General features: G+C 42.5%; 1 protein-coding gene and 1 non-coding gene across 2 annotated transcripts; one reads left to right on the forward strand and one right to left on the reverse strand.

The window, feature by feature from the left end:
• Window positions 1-1,334: 1,334 nt before the first annotated feature.
• Window positions 1,335-6,611, reverse strand: LOC121478791 (zinc finger protein 416-like). Its single transcript, XM_041734108.1, is given in 4 exon segments — window positions 1,335-1,668; window positions 1,742-1,849; window positions 1,851-1,978; window positions 6,303-6,611. Coding segments are annotated over 4 exon segments (879 nt in total).
• Window positions 6,612-13,262: 6,651 nt separating this feature from the next.
• LOC121486050 lies at window positions 13,263-13,397 on the forward strand. The gene has a single exon (XR_005986518.1). It is a non-coding gene; the product is annotated as a U4 spliceosomal RNA (small nuclear RNA).
• The last annotated feature ends 8,510 nt before the right edge of the window (window positions 13,398-21,907 follow it).

A 21,907-nucleotide genomic window follows, 5' to 3' on the forward strand; every position in this document is an offset into this window, starting at 1 on the left:
CCAGGATATCAGTACCACCTATGGTTGAAACCAGTTACTGTAGTCTGAGGAGTGATAAAAGGCCTTCAGAATTATAAATATCAGGACACTCGACTCCTTTGTAGAACCTGTTGAAAATATTCCCCTCAACAGTGCTGGGCATCACATGACAGCCTCTAGGAGCAAGAGAATAAATTCATGCCATTCCTAAAGGCACCAGAACTTTTCAAAGCAAGGGGCCCTTCCTTAGGGTGTCCTATGGTCTCACAATAGATGGAGGAGGCATCTAGGCCACAAATGAGGACCATGAAGCACTGCATTGTTTCCTAGGTCTTGTGCAGCCATACAAATTAGACCAAAACAGGAAAACAGGAATGAGAACTTCTCTCTGTCACTGCATTGTCCTCACTGAGCTGCACAAAGTTGGGGCCCCCACACAAGCACATTTCTGTTTTCCACTCACCCAAAACAGTGAATACAACCCCCATGATTAAAGATAGATTAAACACTAAGAACTTTATTGCTGCACAAACCAGAGCAATGACGCAGACCGTTGGTGACCTGAAGGCTGGAAAAATCAACTAGAAATGTTGTCTGAAACCAAAAATTTCCATGAAGAAGGTAAGCCTTCCCTGCAAGCTGCCAGCAGAGCCCACTCTTGACCCAAACTGGGTCATATTCATACTTAATCAGAAAAGGGAAATTACTATAAGGGCAAAGACTCCTCAAGATTTCCTCTAGGGAATGTGAGAGAGCACAGACATCTGCCTTGCTTTAGGCACACTGCAGTGACTGATGAAACACTGTACAAGGTAACAGAAGTAGGATGGCTTCTATTAGAGAAACTGGCAGTGATCTAACTCTGGTAAGGGCCCTGGGTAGTTTGGAATGTGTAGTGCAGCTCCTGTAAGCCTCACACATGCCTATAAACTCATGGGGGAATTTTACCCTCTGGATGCTTGCAAGTATGAGGTTTAACTTTAAGTACATGGCTCCCTCATACAAACTATTTAGTGCCATTAGAGTGAACAGGAGATGGCATGTTTCCTTCAAATCTAAGCCTATCTTCAAGTATGGACTTTCTGGTGCTAAACATCAGATGTTGGAGTGACAGATTTCCCATATTTCCTGCACTCATGGGCCTTTTCCATGATGTGAAATTTTCAGTGGAGATTGAGGCTGGAGCATTGGCTAAAGGATTTGCCACATTTGCTGCACTCATAAGGCCTTTCTTCAGTGTGAACTACCTGATGTTGAATGAGAATAGGTTTTTGCCTAAATTATTTTCCACAATCACCATACTCATGAAGTCTTGCTCCTGTGTGAATGCTGCAGTGCTGAATAAGGCTGGTGCTTCAACTAAAGGATCTCCCACATTCACTGCACTTATAAGGCCTTTCTTCAAAGTGAATTTGTTGATGTTTAGTGAAAATAGCTCTTCTGCTAAAGCATTTCCCACACTGGCCACACTCAAAAGGCTTTGCTCTGCTGTGAATTCGCTGGTGTTCAACAAGGCTGTAGCTTTGTCTAAAAGACTTACCACATTCAGCACATTCATAAGGCCTTTCTCTGGTGTGACTTCTGTTGTGCTGATCAAGTTTGGATTTGGATCCAAAGGCTTTCCCACATTCCCCACACGTGTAAAGCCTTTTACTGGTGTGAACACCCTGGTGTATAATGAGAGTAACTCTTTGGCTAAAGGATTTTCCACACTGGGAACACACATAGGCCTTACTGTGGTGTGAATTCTCCAGTGTTGAACAAGGATGAAGCTTTGAAGAATTTCCCACATTCACTGCACTTGTAATTTTCTCCACTATGAGTTCTCTGGTGCCTTACAAGATTGGATTTGCACCCAAAGGCTTTCCCATTCCTCACACTCATAAGGCTTTTCTCCACTATGGATTCTGCAGTGTTCAATAAGGTTGGAATATTGACTAAGGGATTTCCCACATTCACCACACGTATAAGGCTTTTCTCCAGTGTGGTCTCTCTGGAGCTGAACAAGTGAATACTTGCAGTAAAAAGCTTTCCCATATTTGCTGGACTCATAAACCCTTTTTCTAGTGGATACTCTTCGGTGGTAAACAAGACTCTGTGGCTGGAGACTTTCCCAGTGGATTCATGTGATGTGTAATGACTTTTTCCACCATGAAAGGCCTCCCCACACTTGGTGATTTTGTGGTGCTGAAGAAAGCCCAATGTGGCTGGAAACTCCTTTCCAACCTTCCTACAGGTGAAGGGACATGGTAAATGCAGGTCTTTACAAATAAGGCCCTTTCCACATCCCTTTTCTCTGCAGTATAATGCTTCTGAAGCTGGTGTAGGTTTGCACATGCTCCATCCAAGTATAGTTTCTACCCAGGTAGAACAGCCAGGTGCAAAATGTCTTTCAGAATAGGGACACATTTCTCACAGGGGTGAGTCTTCTGGGTGGATAGACCTATCTTTGGAGTCCTGATCTGTGACAAAACTTCTAAAGAAACACTGCCAAATTATGCCTCTTCATTCTCCACTCCATGCCAACAAACTAAAAAAAAAGAAATACTGATGAATCATGCTGACTACAGTGGGAGAGTATTCATTACAGTGTTTTTAAAGCTTTCTGCATAGGATGATTTCGCATCTTATAAAACCATGATGGTAGAGGAGACAATGGACCTGAACAACACTATGGGCCAAATGGAGCTAATATATACAGAACATTCCACTGAACAGCAACAGAATACATATTTTACTCAAGGGTGCAGGGGAAAGTATCTAGGATAGATCATATGGTAGGCTACAAAACAAATTTTAACAAATTTAAGAAAACTGAAATCATATAAGTATCTTTTCTGACCAAATGCAATGAAAAGTAGAAATAACAGGAAGATAATTGGAAAATTCACACATATGTGGAAATAAAGAACATACTCTTGAACAACCAAAGAATCAAAGATGAAATCAAAAGGGAAATTAAAAAAATATCTTGAGATATATGAAAATAAACAAAATGCCAAAATTTATGGGATCCAGCAACAGCAGTTCTAAGAGGGAAGGCTATAGCAGATACTTATCTATATTAAGAAAAGATAATGGATGTTAAGTAAACATTCTGCTTTTACAACTCAAGGAACTAGAAAAGAACTAAGCCTAACATTAGCAGGAGGATGGAAATAATAAAGGTCAAAGGGAAATAAAATAATCCTAGGGGATGCCTGGGTGGCTCAATGGTTGGGCGCCTGCCTTCGGGTCATGATCCCAGGATCTAGAATGGAGTCCTGTGTTGGGCTCTCTGCAGGGAGCCTGCTTCTCTTTCTGTCTGTGTCTCTGCCTCTCTCTCAGTCTGTGTCTCTCATGAATAAATAAATAAAGAAAAGACTAGAAGAACAATAGAAAAGATCAAAGCTAAGAATTGTTTTTGGTTTTGTTTTTTGAAAAAGATAAAATTGACAGACCTTTAAATAGACTAAGGAAAAAAGAAAAGACTCAAATAAATGAAACTAGAAATTAAAGAGGGGATATTGTAATTCATACCACAGAAATATAAGGATCATAAGAAACTACTATTAACTGTACATCAATAAATTGAATAACCTACAAAAAAAGGGATATATTCCTAGAAACATACAACCTACTGAGACTTAACCATAACGAAATAGGAAACCTGAACAAACCAATGATGAGTAAGGACATTGAGTCAGTAATCAAAAACTTTCCCTTAAAACAAACAAACAAAAACCTTCCCCAAAAAGAAAAGTACAAGATTTGATGGCTTCACTGATGAATTCTAAGAAACACTTAATGTCATTCCTCCTCAAACTCTTCCAAAAAACTGAAGAGGACGGAATACATCCAAATTCATTTACAAGGCCAGCATTACCCTCAGACCAAAGCCATATAAGGATACTACAACACAAGAAAATTACAGGTCAATATCCCTGATGAACCTAGATGCAAAAATCCTCAAAAAATACTAGTAAACTAAATTCAACAGCACATTAAATGGATCATACACTATGTCCAACTGGAATTTCTCTCTAGGATGCAAAGATAGTTCAACAAACACAAATCAATAAAGTGATATACCACATTAACAAAATGAAGGATCATATCACCTCAATAGATAGAAAAGCATGTGACAAAATTCAACATCTTTTCATAACAAAAACTCTCAACAAATTAGGTATAGAAGGAACATGATACCTCAACATTATAAAGGTCATATATGATAAGCCCATAGCCAACATCATATTCAATGGTGAAAAGTTGAAAATTTTTGGCTAAGATCAGGAACAAGACAAGGTGACCACTCTCACCACTTCTATTCAACATAGTACTGGAAGTCTTAGCCAGAGTAATTGGACAAGAAGAAGAAATAAAAAGCATGCAAATGAGAAAAGAAGAAATAAAATTGTCTCTATTTGTGGATGACATAATCTTATGTACAAAAAACCCAAAGACTCACCTAAAACCTGTTAGAATAAATGAATTCAATAAAGTTGCAGGATACAAAACCAACATAAAAAAAACTGGATTTTTACATATTAACAATCAACTGTGAAAAAAATTATAAACAATCTCTTTTATAATAGATTCAAAAGGAATAAAACACTTAAGAATAAATTTAACCAAGGAGGTGAAAGATCTATACACTGAGAACTATAAAAACACTGATGAAAGAAATTAAAGATACAAATAAATGGGAAAAAAAAGTCCTTGTTCATGGATTTTCAATAATTGATATTCTTTTTTTTGGTAAATTTATTTTTTATTGGTGTTCAATTTGCCAACATATAGAATAACACCTAGGGCTCATCCCATCAAGTGCCCCCCTCAGTGCCCATCACCCAGTCAACCCCACCGCGCCACTGCCCACCTCCCCTTCCCCCACCCCTAGTTCGTTTCCCAGAGTTAGGAGTCTCTCATGTTCTGTCTCCCTTTCTGATATTTCCCACTCATTTTTTTCTCCTTTCCCCTTTATTCCCTGTCACTATTTTTTATATTCCCCAAATGACTGAGACTATATAATGTTTGTCCTTCTCCGACTGACTTATTTCACTCAACATAATACCCTCCAGTTCCATCCATGTCGAAGCAAATGGTGGGTATTTGTTGTTGCTAATGGCTGAGTAATATTCCATTGTATACATAAACCACATCTTCTTTATCCATTCATCTTTCGATGGACACCGAGGCTCCTTCCACAGTTTGGCTATTGTGGACATTGCTCTTATAAACATTGGGGTGCAGGTGTCCTGCCATTTCACTGCATCTGTATCTTTGGGGTAAATCCCCAGCAGTGCAATTTCTGGGTCGTAGGACAGATCTATTTTTAACTCTTTGAGGAACCTCCACACAGTTTTCCAGAATGGCTGCAGCAGTTCACATTCCCACCAACAGTGCAGGAGGGTTCCCCTTTCTCCACATCCTCTCCAACATTTGTGGTTTCCTGTCTTGTTAATTTTCCCCATTCTCACTGGTGTGAGGTGGTATCTCATTGTGGTTTTGATTTGTATTTCCCTGATGGCAAGTGATACGGAGCGTTTTCTCATGTGCGTGTTGGCCATGTCTATGTCTTCCTCTGTGAGATTTCTGTTCATGTCTTTTGCCCATTTCACGATTGGATTGTTTGTTTCTTTGCTGTTGAGTTTATTTTATTTTATTTTATTTTATTTTATTTTTTTTTTTTTGCTGTTGAGTTTAATAAGTTCTTTATAGATCTTGGATACTAGCCCCTTTATCTGATACGTCATTTGCAAATATCTTCTCCCATTCTGTAGGTTGTCTTTTAGTTTTGTTGACTGTTTCTTTTGCTGTGCAGAAGCATTTTATATTGATGAAGTCCCAACAGTTCATTTTTGCTTTTGTTTCCCTTGCCTTCATGGATGAATCTTGCAAGAAGTTGCTGTGGCCAAGTTCAAAAAGGGTGTTGCCTGTGTTCTCCTCTAGGATTTTGATGGAATCTTGTTTCACATTTAGATGTTTCAACCATTTTGAGTTTATCTTTGAGGCAGGCGGGTCTTGGATGCACCAGGGGCCCACGGGTAGGATATGCGTGGGGCTCTCACGGCTCACATTCTCATTTAAATCTTTCCCTCTACGGACAGACATGCTTCAAGTCAGCGGGCCAGGTGTTATCTGAGGTCGCATCGGACAGGGTACAACGTGAACTGGGCACAGTGAGGGTGGACCTTCAGACCCCACGGAAGCTCAGGTGGAGGTCCGGGGAGCGCGGGAGCCAGGGAACACACCTAGAGGGCCTGGGGACCTCCTGGTGGGGGACCTCAGAGTCTCCCTCCCAGGCCTCTTCTCCCCAAGGGCGCTAATCCCATTTTCACATGCGGCCTCCAGGGGGCGCCCGCCCGCTCCCGAATCAGGTGCGGGCCGCGAGCTGCCCCGAGTGCCCGGGGGTCCGAGAGTCGGGAGCTGCGGGAGCGCTCGGCGGTTCCCAAGTGTTGGGCACCTGCCCGCAGGCCCCCACCCCCGGACTCCAGGCGTCTCCACTGCTGGTCCCGGTGCCCCAGATCGAGCTGCCAGCGACGCGTCCGCGCCGCCCTCGGGGGGCTGAGTCTGCACCTGTCGCCCCCGAGGCCAAATCTTGATCTTTTTGGGCGACCCCGGGAGGAGCACACAACGCTGGCCCCCATTGGGTCAGGTCCCGAGCCCGTGAAAAGTGGCTCCGAGACTGGTCAGCGCGTTTCGCAGAGAGCGCTTCCCCTGGGAGACCTCCTACTTTGGCTGCGACCCCCCACTCCGCTGAGGGTGCCCTTGTGGGCTCGAACTTCCACGAGGGGACCATCGCCGGGCCTTCTCCCGCACACTACAGTGAGTGAAGGATATTCCAGGCCCTCAATGGTCCTGATCCCACCCTTTGTCTCTGGGATTGTGTCCTGGGACTCTTGGCCTGCCCTCTTCCACTCTTCTTGGGCCCAGAGACATTGAAGAAATCCAAGCCCAGGGTCATAAATCCAGAGGTTCCTGTTGCTGGCAACCAATGCAATGAGGTATAAAAGATTGTTCCAGACTTAGATATCAGAATATGTTCAGTCTAGGAGATGACTATGAGTTTGTTCAGAGAACTACAGTTCCCTTTTCTTATCATTATAGAGAGAAAGGAGGAGAACTGAGAACAGGTGGGAAGGAGTCAGGCATGGAATGGCTCCATGAAAAGTTGGGCGTCTCTTCTGGAGGTGATGGGAAACAGGAGATTTGGAACAGAGGGAACTGATCTGATCCAGCTCTCATCAAGCTCCCCGTGGCTGCAGCCTGGAGAGCAGAGCATATACTTTTGGCCTCAGGAGGTTATGGGAAGAACAAGGAACAGGCAACAACTGCAGTACTTCAGCTGAGTGTTGGTGGTTGTACCAAGGTGGTGGCTGTGGAAGTGGGAGAACTGGTTGGATTCTGGATCAGTTTTTTACTTAGAGCTGCCCAGAATTTCAGATTTTGCTAATGAGAGGGAAAGGAAGGGAGTTTTAGAGCTCAGCAGCCAGAAGGATGGAAATTCCATTAACCAGGATATTAAAGTAGGTGGTAAGATAATTTTCACTGAGGCTATCAATTCTGGTTTTGACTATCTTAAGAATCAGAGATGTTTCAAAGAAAAATGGGTGAAGAACAATTAGTAGATGGCCACACAGGTCTGGAACTCTGAGGAGGGGTTCAGTAGGGAGATGTGCAGAACGTGGTGGTCATTGTCTGCACTGGAGGGTAGCTGTGGCTCACAATTAGGAAGGGGATCTTTGTCATCATGAGAAAGGTATTGGATGCCCAGCAGGGGAAGATGGGAGCTGTGACTGGGTGTTATGCCTGGGTATTTGGGAGGGGTACTGGGCCTCATAAACACCACTGAGGGAGAGAAATGGCTGTGGGAAGGTTGTAAGGAGAGAGGACAATCTGTCAGGTGGCCAAAACATCCATAGGAAGTGGAAGGGGTCCTAATGGATGGGACCATAACATTTGTTAAGTGTTCTTGCTACACACACACAAACACACGCACACAAATAATGAAAATGATAATAAAGGGATAGGAGGAAACTTAGGTGATGGGTATATTTATGGCTTCAACAATGATAATGGTTTTATGGTATATACTTATCCCTAACCCATCAAATTGTATCCATGAAACACGTATAGGTTTTTACATGTCAATAATTCCTCAATAAAGTAGTTTAAACATCATTTACTAGAAGGCACCAAAGCCCAAACCTCAGAAACATAATCATTACGGGCTCAAATCATATCCGGGGAATCTCACCACTTTAACACACTGTGCTCCTATACTTAGGAAAGTAACCAGATATAAAACAGAAAAATAGATCTGCCTCACTTGAATTGTAGCCTTGCCTAAATTTCCCAATGTCATAACACCCCAAAATATCCCATATTGGGCACACTCTAACATGATGAATACTGCATTTAAAATTAGTATAAGTCTTTGACACAGATTGGCTTAATGGGATCCCACAGCCCCCCAGCACTGACCCAGGTATTAATATCACCCAATGTAAGTTAAAATAGGGCCTCCAATGATTAAAACTTATTATATATAAAAAAACTTATTATATAAAATCTAATTAATAAAATGGTGATTATCCTCACTACTGCCCTATCCTACAACCTGACTGTGTCTGTTCTTAAATCTGGAAAAACTAAAGGCTACTTCCTGGTGGATTACTATTATTCACAATAGCAAAAGGTGGAAGTAACCCAAGTATCTTTTAACATGAATGGATTTTTAAAATGTGGTACATTCAGGCAGCATGGGTGGCTTAGTCAGTTAAGCGTCTGACTCTTGATTTTGGCTCAGGTCATGAGATAGAACCTACTAGGATTCTCTCTCCCTCTGGCCCCCTCTCTGACTCAAGTGGTCTCTCTCAAATAAATAAATAAATAAATAAATAAATAAGTTATATATCCATGCAATGGAGTATTATTCAACCATAAAAAGAAATGAAGTTCTGGGGCACCTGGATGGCTCAGTCAAGTGGGTGCCCTCTGCTCGGGTCATGATCTCAGGGTCCTGATATTGAGCCCCACATTGGGCTCTCTGCTCAGTGGACTAAAATATTTGAGATGCCTGGGTGGCTCAGTGGTTGGTACCTGCCTTTGATACAGGGTATGATCTTTGAGTGTCGGGATTGAGTCCCGCATGGGGCTCCCTGAATGGAGCCTGCTTCTCCCTCTGCCTATGTCTCTGCCTCTCTCTTTCTGTGTCTGTCATGTCAAAAAATAAATATTTTTTTAAAAGTTAAAATTTTTGATTGACTATCCAGGTGATGGTCCCTATAGGTAAAGAAAATACATATAGGGAAATACATTTCAAGTGAATCAAAAATACAAAAATATAGAATTTTGGGTGTATATCCCTAAGGGGAATATCTGAAGGCAAAATTATCTGCCAAAATCCTAATATTTTACTACAATGTATTGGTATAGTACTTGTGGAACAAATACATTAGTATAGATAAGGAACAAGTTGTTCCATGTAAGACAAAACAAATGCAGACAGGAAACCAAAGGATTTGAGTAAAGTCTAAAGCCTGCATTGGATAGAAACAATATCAAGTCATATAGTATTGATTTTAACTTTTATGTATTTCATTTTTCTTTTCATTGAAAAAATCTAGAAGTGATGGGCAATGCCATAACAATGCCTAATTCTAGCACCCACCTTCATACAGTTTTTCAGTATAAGAAGCAGAGTGGTTTGGGAAGAAAACAAAAGGGCCTGTTCCAGATTCTAGGGCAGGAACTTCCCAAGATATCCCAAAACTTCTTGTCAAGCAAGGGAATAGAGGAAACTGTCAGAATGCTGAGCATCACTTTAAGAGGTCACAAGGTGTCATGAAGAAGCTGCCATTGACCCATTTTGGTTCTAGTAACTTAAAAGGATTGACCTAGATAAGCCAGAGGCATATAGTATAAGTGATATAAAAATAACTGGAAATATTAATGCTACAAGGTGTTAGGGAAACAATGAATTGTTCTGAAAACTGATAAAGGGTAAATACCAACCATTTCTCCTGCAATAGCTGTGCAGACTGTATTTTGCATTAAGAAATTTCTATATAGGGCAGCCCCAGTGGCTCAGCGATTTAGCGCCACCTCCAGCCCAGGGCCTGATCCTGGAGACCTGGGATCAAGTCCCACGTCGAGTTCCCTGCATGGAGCCTGCTTTTCCCTCTGCCTGTGTCTCTGCCTCTCTCTCTTTCTGTATCTCTCATGAATAAATAAATAAAATCTTTAAAAGAAAAAGAAATTTCTACATAGAGGCGCCTGAGTGGCTCAGTGGTTGAGCATCTGCCTTTGGCTCAGGTGGTGATCCCAGGGTCCTGGGATTGAGTCCCATGTCAAGCTCCCTGCAGAGAGCCTGCTTCTCCCTCTGCCTATGTTTCTGCCTCTCTCTGTGTGTCTCTCATAAATAATTAAAAAATTTTTTAAAAAGAAATTTCTGTATAGGCACAAAAAACTGGTCTGTTTTGAATAAGACTTGTGGATAGATAAAAACATTTTCATCATGGGAAAAGATTCTGAGGTACAAAATTAATAAAAAATAAATTCAACAATATTTTAGAAGAGACTTCCTCATAAGAACAATTCCTTCTTCCAGATGCACTGATGTTTCAGTATTCGATGATGAAGTATGAAGACATTTTCAAATTGTGAAGACACAAAACACAGAAGTATGCAAACTTTAAAAAGTTTAATGAAAAGAACTTTACTGGGCAGCCCGGGTGGCTCAGCGGTTTAGCGCTGACTTCAGCCCAGGGTGTGATCCTGGAGGCCCGGGATCAAGTCTCATGTTGGGCTCCCTGCATGGAGCCTGCTTTCTCCCTCTTCCCTCTGCCTCTCTCTCTCTCTCTGTGTCTCTCATGAATAAATAAAATCTTTTTAAATAAAGAACTTTACCATGTACAAAGTATAATAACTACAAGTTAATATTGGCAAAAAAGCCAAATATGGAATAGAACAAGGGGCTTGCAAATTATGTTTGCAGGTATTTACAGAAGCTTATATATGATAAAAATTAATGATGAATTAGTTTGGAGAAATGGGTTTTTTAATATATGGTAGTAAAATATTTGGAGATTTAATTAAGAAATCAAAGGTATATTTCCAGCTTTAATATTAAGAAAATAAAAAATAAATAAAAAATAAAAAAATTAAGAAAATAAATACTAAATCTAAACATAAGGAATGTCTAATCTCTTAGCTATGAACATGGTAGTATATTTTCATAATTTTAGCCGAGCAGAGTATCACTAAGTTTTATTAAAACTGAGGACTTAAAACATTCCTAGCACATTTGTATTTAATAATGATTTAAAATTTTTTCACTGGGTGCCTGGGTGGCTCAGTCAGGTAAGCATCTGCCTTCAGCTTAGGTCATGATCCCAGGGTCCTAGGATCAAGTCCCACATTGGGCTCCCTGCTCAACAGGGAGTTGACTTTCCCTGTTCCCACTCCCCCTGCTTGTGTGCTAGTTCTCTCTCACTCTCTCTCTGTCAAATAAATAAATAAATAAATAAATAAATCTTTAAAAAATTTTTCATGTTTATGCTTTTACTGAAAGATCCCTAAAACAATAGAAAAATAAAATTCAAAGAAAGCATTTAAATATGTAGAACAGAGGTGATTATAGTAATCATACTGCTGCTTTGGCAATGTAAATGAACAGGCAACTCTTAGAAAAGAAAGTATACATTAAAAAACGTGTTTTTCTCATAAATATTAGAAAAAGCCAAATTACACTGAAAATGACATAAAATTTTTCAAATACATGCATCCTCTTGCTGAAGTCTCATTTTAAGGTCTGTTTCCTCTGATAGAAAAATTGCATCATTTTTCTTTCATATCAAAGAGGATTTATGAGAGGACTTGGGTGACTCAGTCAGTTAAGCATCTGACTTTTGATTTCGGCTCAGGTCATGATCTCAGGGTCCTGAAATCAACCCATCGGCTCTGTGCTGGTCTTGGAGCCTGCTTAAGATTCTCACTCTGCCTTTCTTACCCCTTTACTCCCGCCTTCAAGAAGAAAAAAAAAAAGATTGACAATTTGGAATTTTATTAGTCTCCTTTATTACAAATTGGAAAACTGGATATTTTCCTACTGCTACAACATCCCCACAATGTGTGAACACCTGAGCCAGGTGACCAGGTGCATCAGTGTGAAGGCTGGCCCCTGCCACAAGTTGCTCCTCTTGCCTTTCCTGACCGTGACCTAGGGACATTCAGATGTGCCAATGGAATCCCCTTTCAATATTTACTGTTAACTCCATCCTGACCCTCAATGAAGGTGCTTGTCCATAGGTGCCCCTCTCTTCCCACCCCACCTTCCTCACCTTCCCTGCCTGCTTGGTTGAGTCAGGCCCCTCGTAGCTCTTCCACCAATGACCTCCTGATAGTGTGCACTGACTCTGTCTCTATAGGACCTGTGAGTATATAAACTTTGTTTTTCTGGGCCTCTCTTGCATCACCTCTTGTGGCCAACCTGACCAATCATTTTATGACAGATACAAAACACCTGCTAATTTAAAATTTTTTTTAAATCATTTAGAATCCCAAATACATAATATTTTATATTTTTTCTACTTGTTTTCCAAAAATGATCGTGCCATTTAGGATTAAGTAAATTAAATGCTTTATAAACTAACTATGCTTCAAACATACTTCAGTAACTAAAATAAAGTGAACAGTTTGTATTTAAGTATGGGGGAGACACCTCATTCTTGGTAAGCAAACTAGTGGACTAGTGAAAAGACAATCCTGTGGGATGAATAGGAGGAAAACATATCTTACTAGTGATGATCAATCATAGTTGTTGGGCACGGATTAGCATGTTCCATAAGAGAATGTAGAAGGCGAACTCAACTATAAATTAGCAGATGTGACTTAAGAGAGATCTTAGTGACTGAATGTCAGTTGGTGTAAAAGGATCCTCAGCTGGTGAAGCAGGGTTACCTGTCTGGGCTAGAAAAGTGGACAGGGGCAGAGGAGTGGTGTCCCAGTGGATATCCACCTGAAATTTATAAAGAAGTTGATTTCCTAAAAACTTCACAGTGAAATGTATTGTTTTTAAATTTAAATTTTGTAAATTTTAAAACACCACTTAATATTGAAGAGAGAACTTGGGGCATAATTAATTGAATAAAAATATGTAATAGAGCCTGAGTGGCTCAGTCAGTTAAGCATTCGACTCCTGATCTCAGCTCAGGTCTTGATCTCGGGATTGTGAGCTCAAGCTGCATGTTGGGCTCCATGCTGGGCATGGGGCCTACTTAAGAAAATATGTAATAAGCTTTGCGCGGTGGCAGTATCATAGCCAATGAGGTTTATCCAAGGCATGATTATTGCTAATAGAAAATATGTAATAGATCTAGGACAGTGAAATAAACTAACAAAAAGGGAAAGATTTAAGATCTTTTGAAAGAGACATCATAAAATAAATTTGATCTTTTTAAAAAATATATTTAAACCTAAAACACTTAGGTAAGAAGACACAGTGTGGGAATTAATAAAATTTGCTTATATAAAACCCCACATGAGAATCCTTTAAATCTGTGGTTACTGATTATTCCAGCCCTTTAAGACTTGAGAAATACTAAAGCAATAAGAGATCATGATATTCCCATAATCATAGGGTGTTGGGCAACAAAAGGAGGATCCAAATTAAGTGACTCCTGGTCTTAGAAAGGGGGACCTGAATTTCCCCATCAAACAAGTTCTCCAGTTAGAATTTTATTTTATTGTTTTTGTTCTTATCTTTTTAGTTTGATAAATACACATCTTAGAGGGCAGAGAGAGCAACAGCTTAACAGCAGTATGAGACTAGCAAGGCACTTTTAACATCTGGTGACTTTATGTACCAGGGTAATATTACTATTTGAAGATTATTGAAGTCTCTGATTATTCCTCCCTCCCTGCTCCTGCCCCACATCCTACAACCGTTAGGCATGGTGTTCCTCAAATAATAATTTCTCTTGACTAGGGAATGAGATTAGTCTTTTAGTTCTCTAAACAGAAGATAAATACTAACACTCTTTTACTGATGACAACATTTAGACCTATATCATCATAGATGCATTTAGTACAACAAGCTCAAACAAAATGTAACAATAGTAACTACAAGTGATAGTTTCTGCCACACAGGCCCCAGGCAACTACTCAGAGATTGGAATTCAGTGTCTTTATCTACCTGCTGGGCACATATCTGCAGTCTTTAGAGTAATTCTGTGACATTCAGCATCCTTAGAGAGAAATGAAAGATTTCACAGAAGCTGTAACTTGAGGAGAGAAGAGAGATGCCAGACAGCTGTAAAAATGGTGGGTAAAGGGATAGTATGCATCATGTGTTCTCAGGAAACATCATTTCCCACTATATGCAAAAATATATTTGTGTTTCAACCCATAAAACATGAGAGAAAGAAAGCACTTTATGTTTGTGGATTTTCTGTGATATAATTCTCCTATGAACCTGAAACTTAACTGGAAAAAAAAAAAAAAAACCTTACCAAATAACATTTGGAATCAGGACAGTTAGGTGTTAGGGAAGCTTCTGTGCCAATGTGGAAAGGAGCATCTGAACCTACGATAAAGTTTCGGGATTCTATGATCTCATGTCCATGGTGTAAAGTGATTATCATGTCACCAGTAATTTTAGTGACAATACCTGCACAGGGAGCTGAGATTATTGAGATTATCTAAGAAAAACATTTGCAGGGCACCTGAGTGGCTCAGTCAGTTAAGCATCTGCCTTCAGCTCAGGTCATGATTCTAAGGTACTAGGCTCTAGCCCGGTATTGGGCTCCCTGCTCAGTGAGGAGTCTGCTTCTCCCATTTCCGCCCCCCTCCCCTCAGCTGGTGCTCGAAACACAAACCCTTGCATTTTAGTCAATTTAGTTAATTTTTAACAGAGGTGCCAAGGTAAATCAATGGAGAGAGAATAGTCTTCAACAAATGTTACTAGGACCATTGGATATCTACATGCAAAAACATGAGTTTAGACACTTATCTCACAAGATAAAGAATTAACTCAAAATAGATTATAGACTTGAATATACAACTTAAAGCATCTAGGTAAAACATCTAGAGGAAACACTGGATAAAAGTTTTGTGTTTTTGTGCTCGGTAAAGATTTTGTAGGTATACCATCAAAAGCATGATTCATAAAAGAAAAAAAAGATAAATTAAAACTCATCAAAATAGAGAAATTCTCATCTTTCGAAGACATTACAAAAGAATAAAAGACAAGCCACAAACTCAGAGAACTGATTTGTAAATCACATACCTCATGAAGGTGACTTTGTTTTCAGCGTATATTAAGGCTCAATAAGGAAAGTGAGAAAAGGAGTTGAAAGATATGTAATCGAAGAAAATATACAGATATCAAGTGAGTACATGTTAAAATGCTCCATCATTTATTAATGAATTGCAGATTAAAATCACAACAAGGGATGCTTAGGTGGCTCAGCGATTGAGTGTCTGCCTTTGGCCCAGGGCATGGTCCTGGAGTCCGGGAATCAAGTCCCAAATCAGGCTCTCTGCATGGAGCCTGCTTCTCCCTCTGCCTATGTCTCTGCCTCTCTCTCTCTGTGTCTTTCATGAATAAATAAATAAAATCTTTATTTATTTTTTATTTTTTATTTTTTTTAAATAAAATCTTTAAAAATAAAATAAAATAACATCACAACAAGATACCCCTTCACATCCACAAGCATAGCTAGAATTAGGCAATTCTAACTGTTCCCACGGATGTGGCAAAGCTGGAAATGGAAAATGGTGCAGCCCATGTTCCAAGCAGCTTTAAAGTTTCTTAAAATGTTAAACATAAATTCACCATATGACATGACCCAACATTTCCACTCCTAGGAATCTGCCAATGAAAATGAAAAAAAAAAAAAAAAAAAAAAGAATAGTGAAGGGGTAAACAAAATGTAGTATATTAATAAAATGGAATATTATTCACCAATAAAAGGGAATGAGCTGTTGATACAAATAGCAGCATGGATGAATTCCAAGATAATTATTCTGAGTGAACAAAGCCAACAAAAAGGAGTACATATGGTTTTATTCCATTTATATACAAGTCATAGAAAATGAAAAATAATTTATAGTGACAGAAAGTGGATCATTTATTGCCTAGAAAGGAAGTGTTGGGGAGGTTTTTTAGGGTAGTGGACATGTTTGTTATCTTAATTGTAAAGGAATTTTTGCAGGTGTATACATATAACTATGCCAAATTGAACACTATAAACAATTACATGTGTTTCATTTATACCTCAATACAAATGCAAAAATGTAAATTAAATTAAAAAATATATTTGCACATAATATGACATATATATAAAAATAAGCAAATGATAGAATTGAGGAATGAAATTGTGAAGATTGTAAAAATGTCTTAATCGACACCCTAGGATAAAAGAATGGTAGGAAAAATGATAGGATATAGATGAAGAGAAATAAAAAGATAATTATATGTATGTATATGTGTGGGTGGCTGTGGGTGTGGGTCTGGAAGGGGGAGACAGAGGGAAGGAGGAAATAGGAAGGAAGAGAGATCATCCTAATTTCACTAGAGTCAAGATGATATTTTGGATGGAGTTTGGGCAATTCAGAGCTCAAACATGCAAACAGATTTTCCCAGCTAGAAACCAGACCCCTGCCTGCCCCCTTCTCACCCACCTCACCCCCCTGCCTCACCCACCACATGTCTTCCTGTGTGGTCCCTGAACTTCTTCCACCATCTCCTACCACACACTTGAGGGTTCTGAAGCCTGAGAACATCCTGGCCTTCCTGTCACAGGACTGCTGTTCCCTCCACAGATGGACCTTCTTTGTCAGAATCATCTCAATTCTCCTTCCTTTTTTTGGGACTCCTTTTAACCAAAAAGGAGTCCCAATCTTCTTACTTTATTGATGAGGGAGCAGAAGGCAAGCTGAGGACAAAGCACAAGCTGACACTCAGCAACCACCCCCCACTCCTTAGTGGGATATGTGTGACATTTCGCCAGGAAAATCCCAACTGTCTTAATGCTCCGCTAGAGTGAAAAGTCACCTTAGCTTGATGATTTCCATCTCTAGTATCCTGAGGGTCTTCTTTAGCATATGAAAATCCTTTTGGACACCTCCCTTTTTCTTTAACTCCTGGACTTCCTAATCATCCATTGCTCACAAAGCCCAGTTCAGCTGATCTTTCTGCCCTCGGGTCCTGTCCCTGTGTTTTAATAAAATCACTTTTTTTTTTTTTTTGCACCAAAGATGTCTCAAGAATTCTTTCTTGGCACCAGCTCCAGACCTTACCAACATTCTGTTGTGCCCAAGATTGAGAATCCAAGAAACCACCAAGGAGCCAACACTGATGCAAGCGCACGAGGGTTTATTAGCAAGCTTGAGCTTGGGTCCAAGTATACCTGACACAGCGGAGCAGGGACTTGGACCCCGAAGTGGATTATGGCTGGGTTTTTTATAGGCTGGTCTAGAGGATTTACAGAAGGGGTGGAGGAATTTCTCAAGTTCTGTTTACATTCTGACATGGGGCTTAAGGGCATTGAGTTCTGTTCTCATTCTAATATGGGACTTTCTACCACAACGTGGGCTCTGTTGTCTTTCTGATATGGGATTCCCTGCCGAGGACATTCTGCAGTTTTTCCTGTAAAGTTCAGCTCTTATTCACAGGGGCCAAGATGGCTGTAGTTGTGCTAATGCTAAACTTGAGGTGGAATGGCCTTAATTTTTTTTGGCCTCCACACTGAGGCATCCTCTGATTCACCAACTGGGACTGAATAGTAAAAGAGAACATTAGCCTTGTTCTCCGCAGCTCGTGCAATCCACAAATCTCAGAAAATTAGGAAGTACTAGCAAATTTGTGTGAGACTCACTTCAGACCAAACTTGGCCAGAATTTATGTGATACTAATGGTAATTTTTGTATTCTCCTTTAGTGTTGAAGAAACCTCCCCCCTTGTAAGTAGGGCCAGCCCTAATCCAGAGGCAGCCCATCCAGGTGCCTTCCTGAAATTTTAGTAACTAAAAGCATTCTGTTTACAATAAGAAATCCATTCCCCCCCACACCCTGATTGGAATGTCCCTGAATAGGTTCATGTTGACCCTCTGTGAAATCAATAACCTGAATGCTATGCGACTCCCAAGGTTCTTTTGTCTTTAAGCGTTTTTTTTTTTCCTTTTGCCTTTAAAAGATACCTGTAATTGCTAATCGGGGCTCTCTTCCTCTTCGGAGGTGGAGAGCCCGTTTGCGCAAACGTCCAATAAACCCTCTTGCTAATTGCATCTGCCTGTCTGGGGTCTGAGTCTCTGGGGCGTCCACCGGGACACGTTGGCACCCGTGAGCCAGCGTCCAACATTTGGGGGCTCGTCCGGGATCCGAGACGTCCCAGGCTCAATCCTAAGACCGGTAGGAGGTAAGACCGAGCTCGCTAAATGTCATATCTGTCTCGTCCGTTTGTCTGACTGGCCGGGTCTGTGCCGGGTCTGTATTGTGCCTGCAGGACGCTGTATTCTGTATTTGGACCAGCGGGGGAGGCAGACGTGCCCTGAGACCCCTGGTCCCCCTCCGGAGTCGGACTCCGGAGTGGTCTGGAAGAGGAACGGAGCCCCGGCACTCCCTCCTCTTCGGGGAGGGTCATTGTTGGCGACTGCTCCCGTCTGAATCCGCCGTGCCGGTCTTGTCATCTGTGTGCATGTCTGTTCTGTGTCTTTCTTCCTGTCCTCCTCCTCTGCGCTCACCTCTTTTCTACACCCGCGGGGCAAACTGTAACCACCCCTTTAAGCCTCGCTCTAGTCACTGGAAAGAAGTCGCCGGCCGAGCACACAACCTTTCGGTCGAAGTCAGAAGACGAAGATGGGTCACCTTCTGCTCCTCAGAGTGGCCGACTCTCAACGTCGGGTGGCCCAGGAATGGAACTTTTTTTTTTTTTTTTTTTTTTTTAGGAATGGAACTTTTAATATTGATATTATCTTGCAGGTGAAGGCCCCGGTCTTTCAGCCAGGACCCCATGGACACCCTGATCAGCTCCTGCAGACTCTCCTCACCACGGAGGAGAGACAGCGCGTCTACAGAAAAAGGGCCCCGGGGGCGGATGGGAGGCCGACCCAGCTGCCTAATGAAATTGAGGACGTTTCCCCCTTGGTTCGCCCGACCTGGGACTACGACACTGCTGCTGGGAGGGAGCGGCTCCGTCTCTATCGCCAGGTACTCCTAGCGGGTCTCAGAGGGGCAGGGCGACGCCCCACCAATTTGGCAAAGGTACGTGCTATAGTGCAGGTTTTCTGGAAAGATTAATGGAAGGCTACCGTATGTATACTTAGAGAGAGAGAGAGGAGAGAGAGAGAGAGAGAGAGAGAGAGAGAGACAAAAGAGATAAAGGAAACGCAATAAAGAACTGACGAGGATACTGGCCACCGTAGTACAGGGCTCAGGGCAGAGTAAGTCAGGACAGAGTAAGGACCTGGGAGACAAAAGAAGACCACGGGTTGAACAAGACCAGTGTGCCTACTGCAAGGAAAAAGGACATTGGGTTAAAGATTGTCCAAAGAAGGGCCAAACGCAGGGACCTAAGAAGCCCATTCCCGTACTGTCCCTAGAGGATGAAGATTAGGGGTGTCAGGGCCAGGAGCCCCCCCCCCCCGAGCCTCGGATAACCCTTAAAGTGGGGGGGTCAACCAGTGACCTTCCTGGTTGCTACGGGAGCTCAACATTCAGTTTTAACTGAGGCAGAAGGACCCTTGAGCTCTATCTAGAAGATGCATTCTTTTGCCTAAAGTTAAGCTCTCAAAGCCAGCCTATTTTTGCCTTTAAATGGAAAGATCCTGAGACGGGATTCTCAGGACAACTCACTTGGACAAGGCTACCACAGGGATTCAAAAACTCCCCCACCTTGTTCAACGAAGCCTTGCATCAGGACTTGGCAGAATTCGGAGTTGGCCATCCGGACCTCGTTCTCCTGCAGTACGTGTTTGATTTGCTCATAGCGGCTAAGACAGAACAGGATTGTGTAAAAGGTACGGGGGCCCTGCTCGAGAGACTGGGAGGACTGGGGTATAGGGCCTCCGCCAAAAAGACCCAAATAGGCCAGAGACGAGTGACCTATCTGGGATATCTCCTGGAAGGAGGCCAGAGGTGGCTGACAGAGAGCCGCAAAAAGGCTGTAGCCCTGATCCCAGCACCCACTGATGCCAGAGGGCTACGAGAGTTCCTCGGCAGTGCTGGGTTCTGCTGCCTCTGGGTACCCGGGTTTGCAGAGCTGGCGGCTCCCCTATATCCTCTTACGAAATCCAACACCCCCTACCACTGGGGAAAGGAGCAACAATTGGCTTTTGACAAAATAAAAAGGGCCTTATTGACTGCCCCTGCCCTGAGCCTCCCAGATGTAACCAAGCCATTTGCGCTATATGCTGATGAACACCAAGGAATAGCCAAAGGGGTCCTAACTCAGAAACTGGGACCCTGGAAAAGGCCCGTGGCATACTTTTCAAAAGAAAATTAGACAGAGTGGCTGCAGGATGGCCCCCATGTCTCCGAATAATAGTGGCTGTGGCAATCCTGGTAAAAGACTCAGATAAGTTGGCCTTCAGCCAACCCCTCACTGTGGTGGCCCCCCCACGCCGTAGAGACAGTCATCCGCCAGCCCCCTGATCGATGGCTCTCAAACACCCGGGTCACCCATTATCAGGCCATGTTACTGAATTCTGAGCGGATACGGTTTGGAACGGCTACATCTCTAAACCCGGCCACCTTGCTTCCAGAAACCGAGTCCCCCTCCCTAGTAATGCATGATTGCCACCAGATCCTAGCTGAGGTCCATGGCACCAGAGGGGACTTGACGGACCAGCCTTTGCCAGATGCTGAAGCAACCTGGTACACCGAGGGGAGTAGCTTTCTATGAAATGGTGAACGTAAAGCTGGGGCGGCTGTGGTAGATAATTCACTGTCCGGGGCATCAGTGAGGCAACGACCCAGTAGCAGAGGGGAACAGGATGGCCGATGAAACAGCATGGGCCGCTGCACTAGGCCCACAGGAGGATGGACAGAAGCCTTCCCCACCAAACGAGAAACTGCCCAGGTGGTTGTCAAGAAAATCCTAGAAGAAATTTTCCCCTGGTTTGGACTGCCCAAGGTAATAGGGTCGGACAACGGCCCCGCCTTCGTCTCCCAGGTAAGTCAGTTGGTGGCCAGATTACTGGGGATAAATTAAAAATTACATTGTGCATACAGACCCCAGAGCTCAGGGCAGGTAGAAAGAATAAATAGAACAATTAAAGAGACCCTAACCAAATTGACATTGGAGACTGGCACTAGAGACTGGGTCCAACTCCTCCCTATGGTTCTGTTCCGAGTCCGGAACACTCCCGCGCGCCATGGGATAACTCCTTACGAGATTCTCTATGGAGGTCCCCCACCAGTGACGGACTTACTAGATTCTGCTATTGACCCTCTTGCTAACACTCCCGGTTTACAGGACAGGCTAAAGGCGCTCCAGATTATCCAGGGCCAGATCTGGAAACCCCTTGCGGGGCTGTCTACCGCCCCGGAGACACAACCTGTTCCAGATCGGTGACTCCGTCTATGTCAGGAGACATCAGTCCAGGACGCTTGAGCCCCGCTGGAAGGGCCCATACACTGTACTACTGACCACCCCAACCGCCTTAAAGGTAGACGGCATTGCTGCTTGGGTCCACGCCTCACACGTCAAGCGCGCCCCATCAACGAGCACCGCTGACGCCAGCCAGGACGGACCCGGCGAGCCACTCCAATGGAAGCTCCACTGCACCCAAAACCCGCTCAAGATAAGACTTTCAAAAAATTGTTCAATGACAGTTGTTATATTCCTACCTCTCCTAGCGCTCTTTACCTCCGCCAAAGGTGACCCTCATGCCCTCAAAAGGTTAACCTGGCAGGTACTAACGTCTGGGGGTGACGAGGT

The sequence above is a fragment of the Vulpes lagopus genome, chromosome 2, assembly GCF_018345385.1.
Source record: "Vulpes lagopus strain Blue_001 chromosome 2, ASM1834538v1, whole genome shotgun sequence".
Lineage (NCBI taxonomy): Eukaryota > Metazoa > Chordata > Mammalia > Carnivora > Canidae > Vulpes > Vulpes lagopus.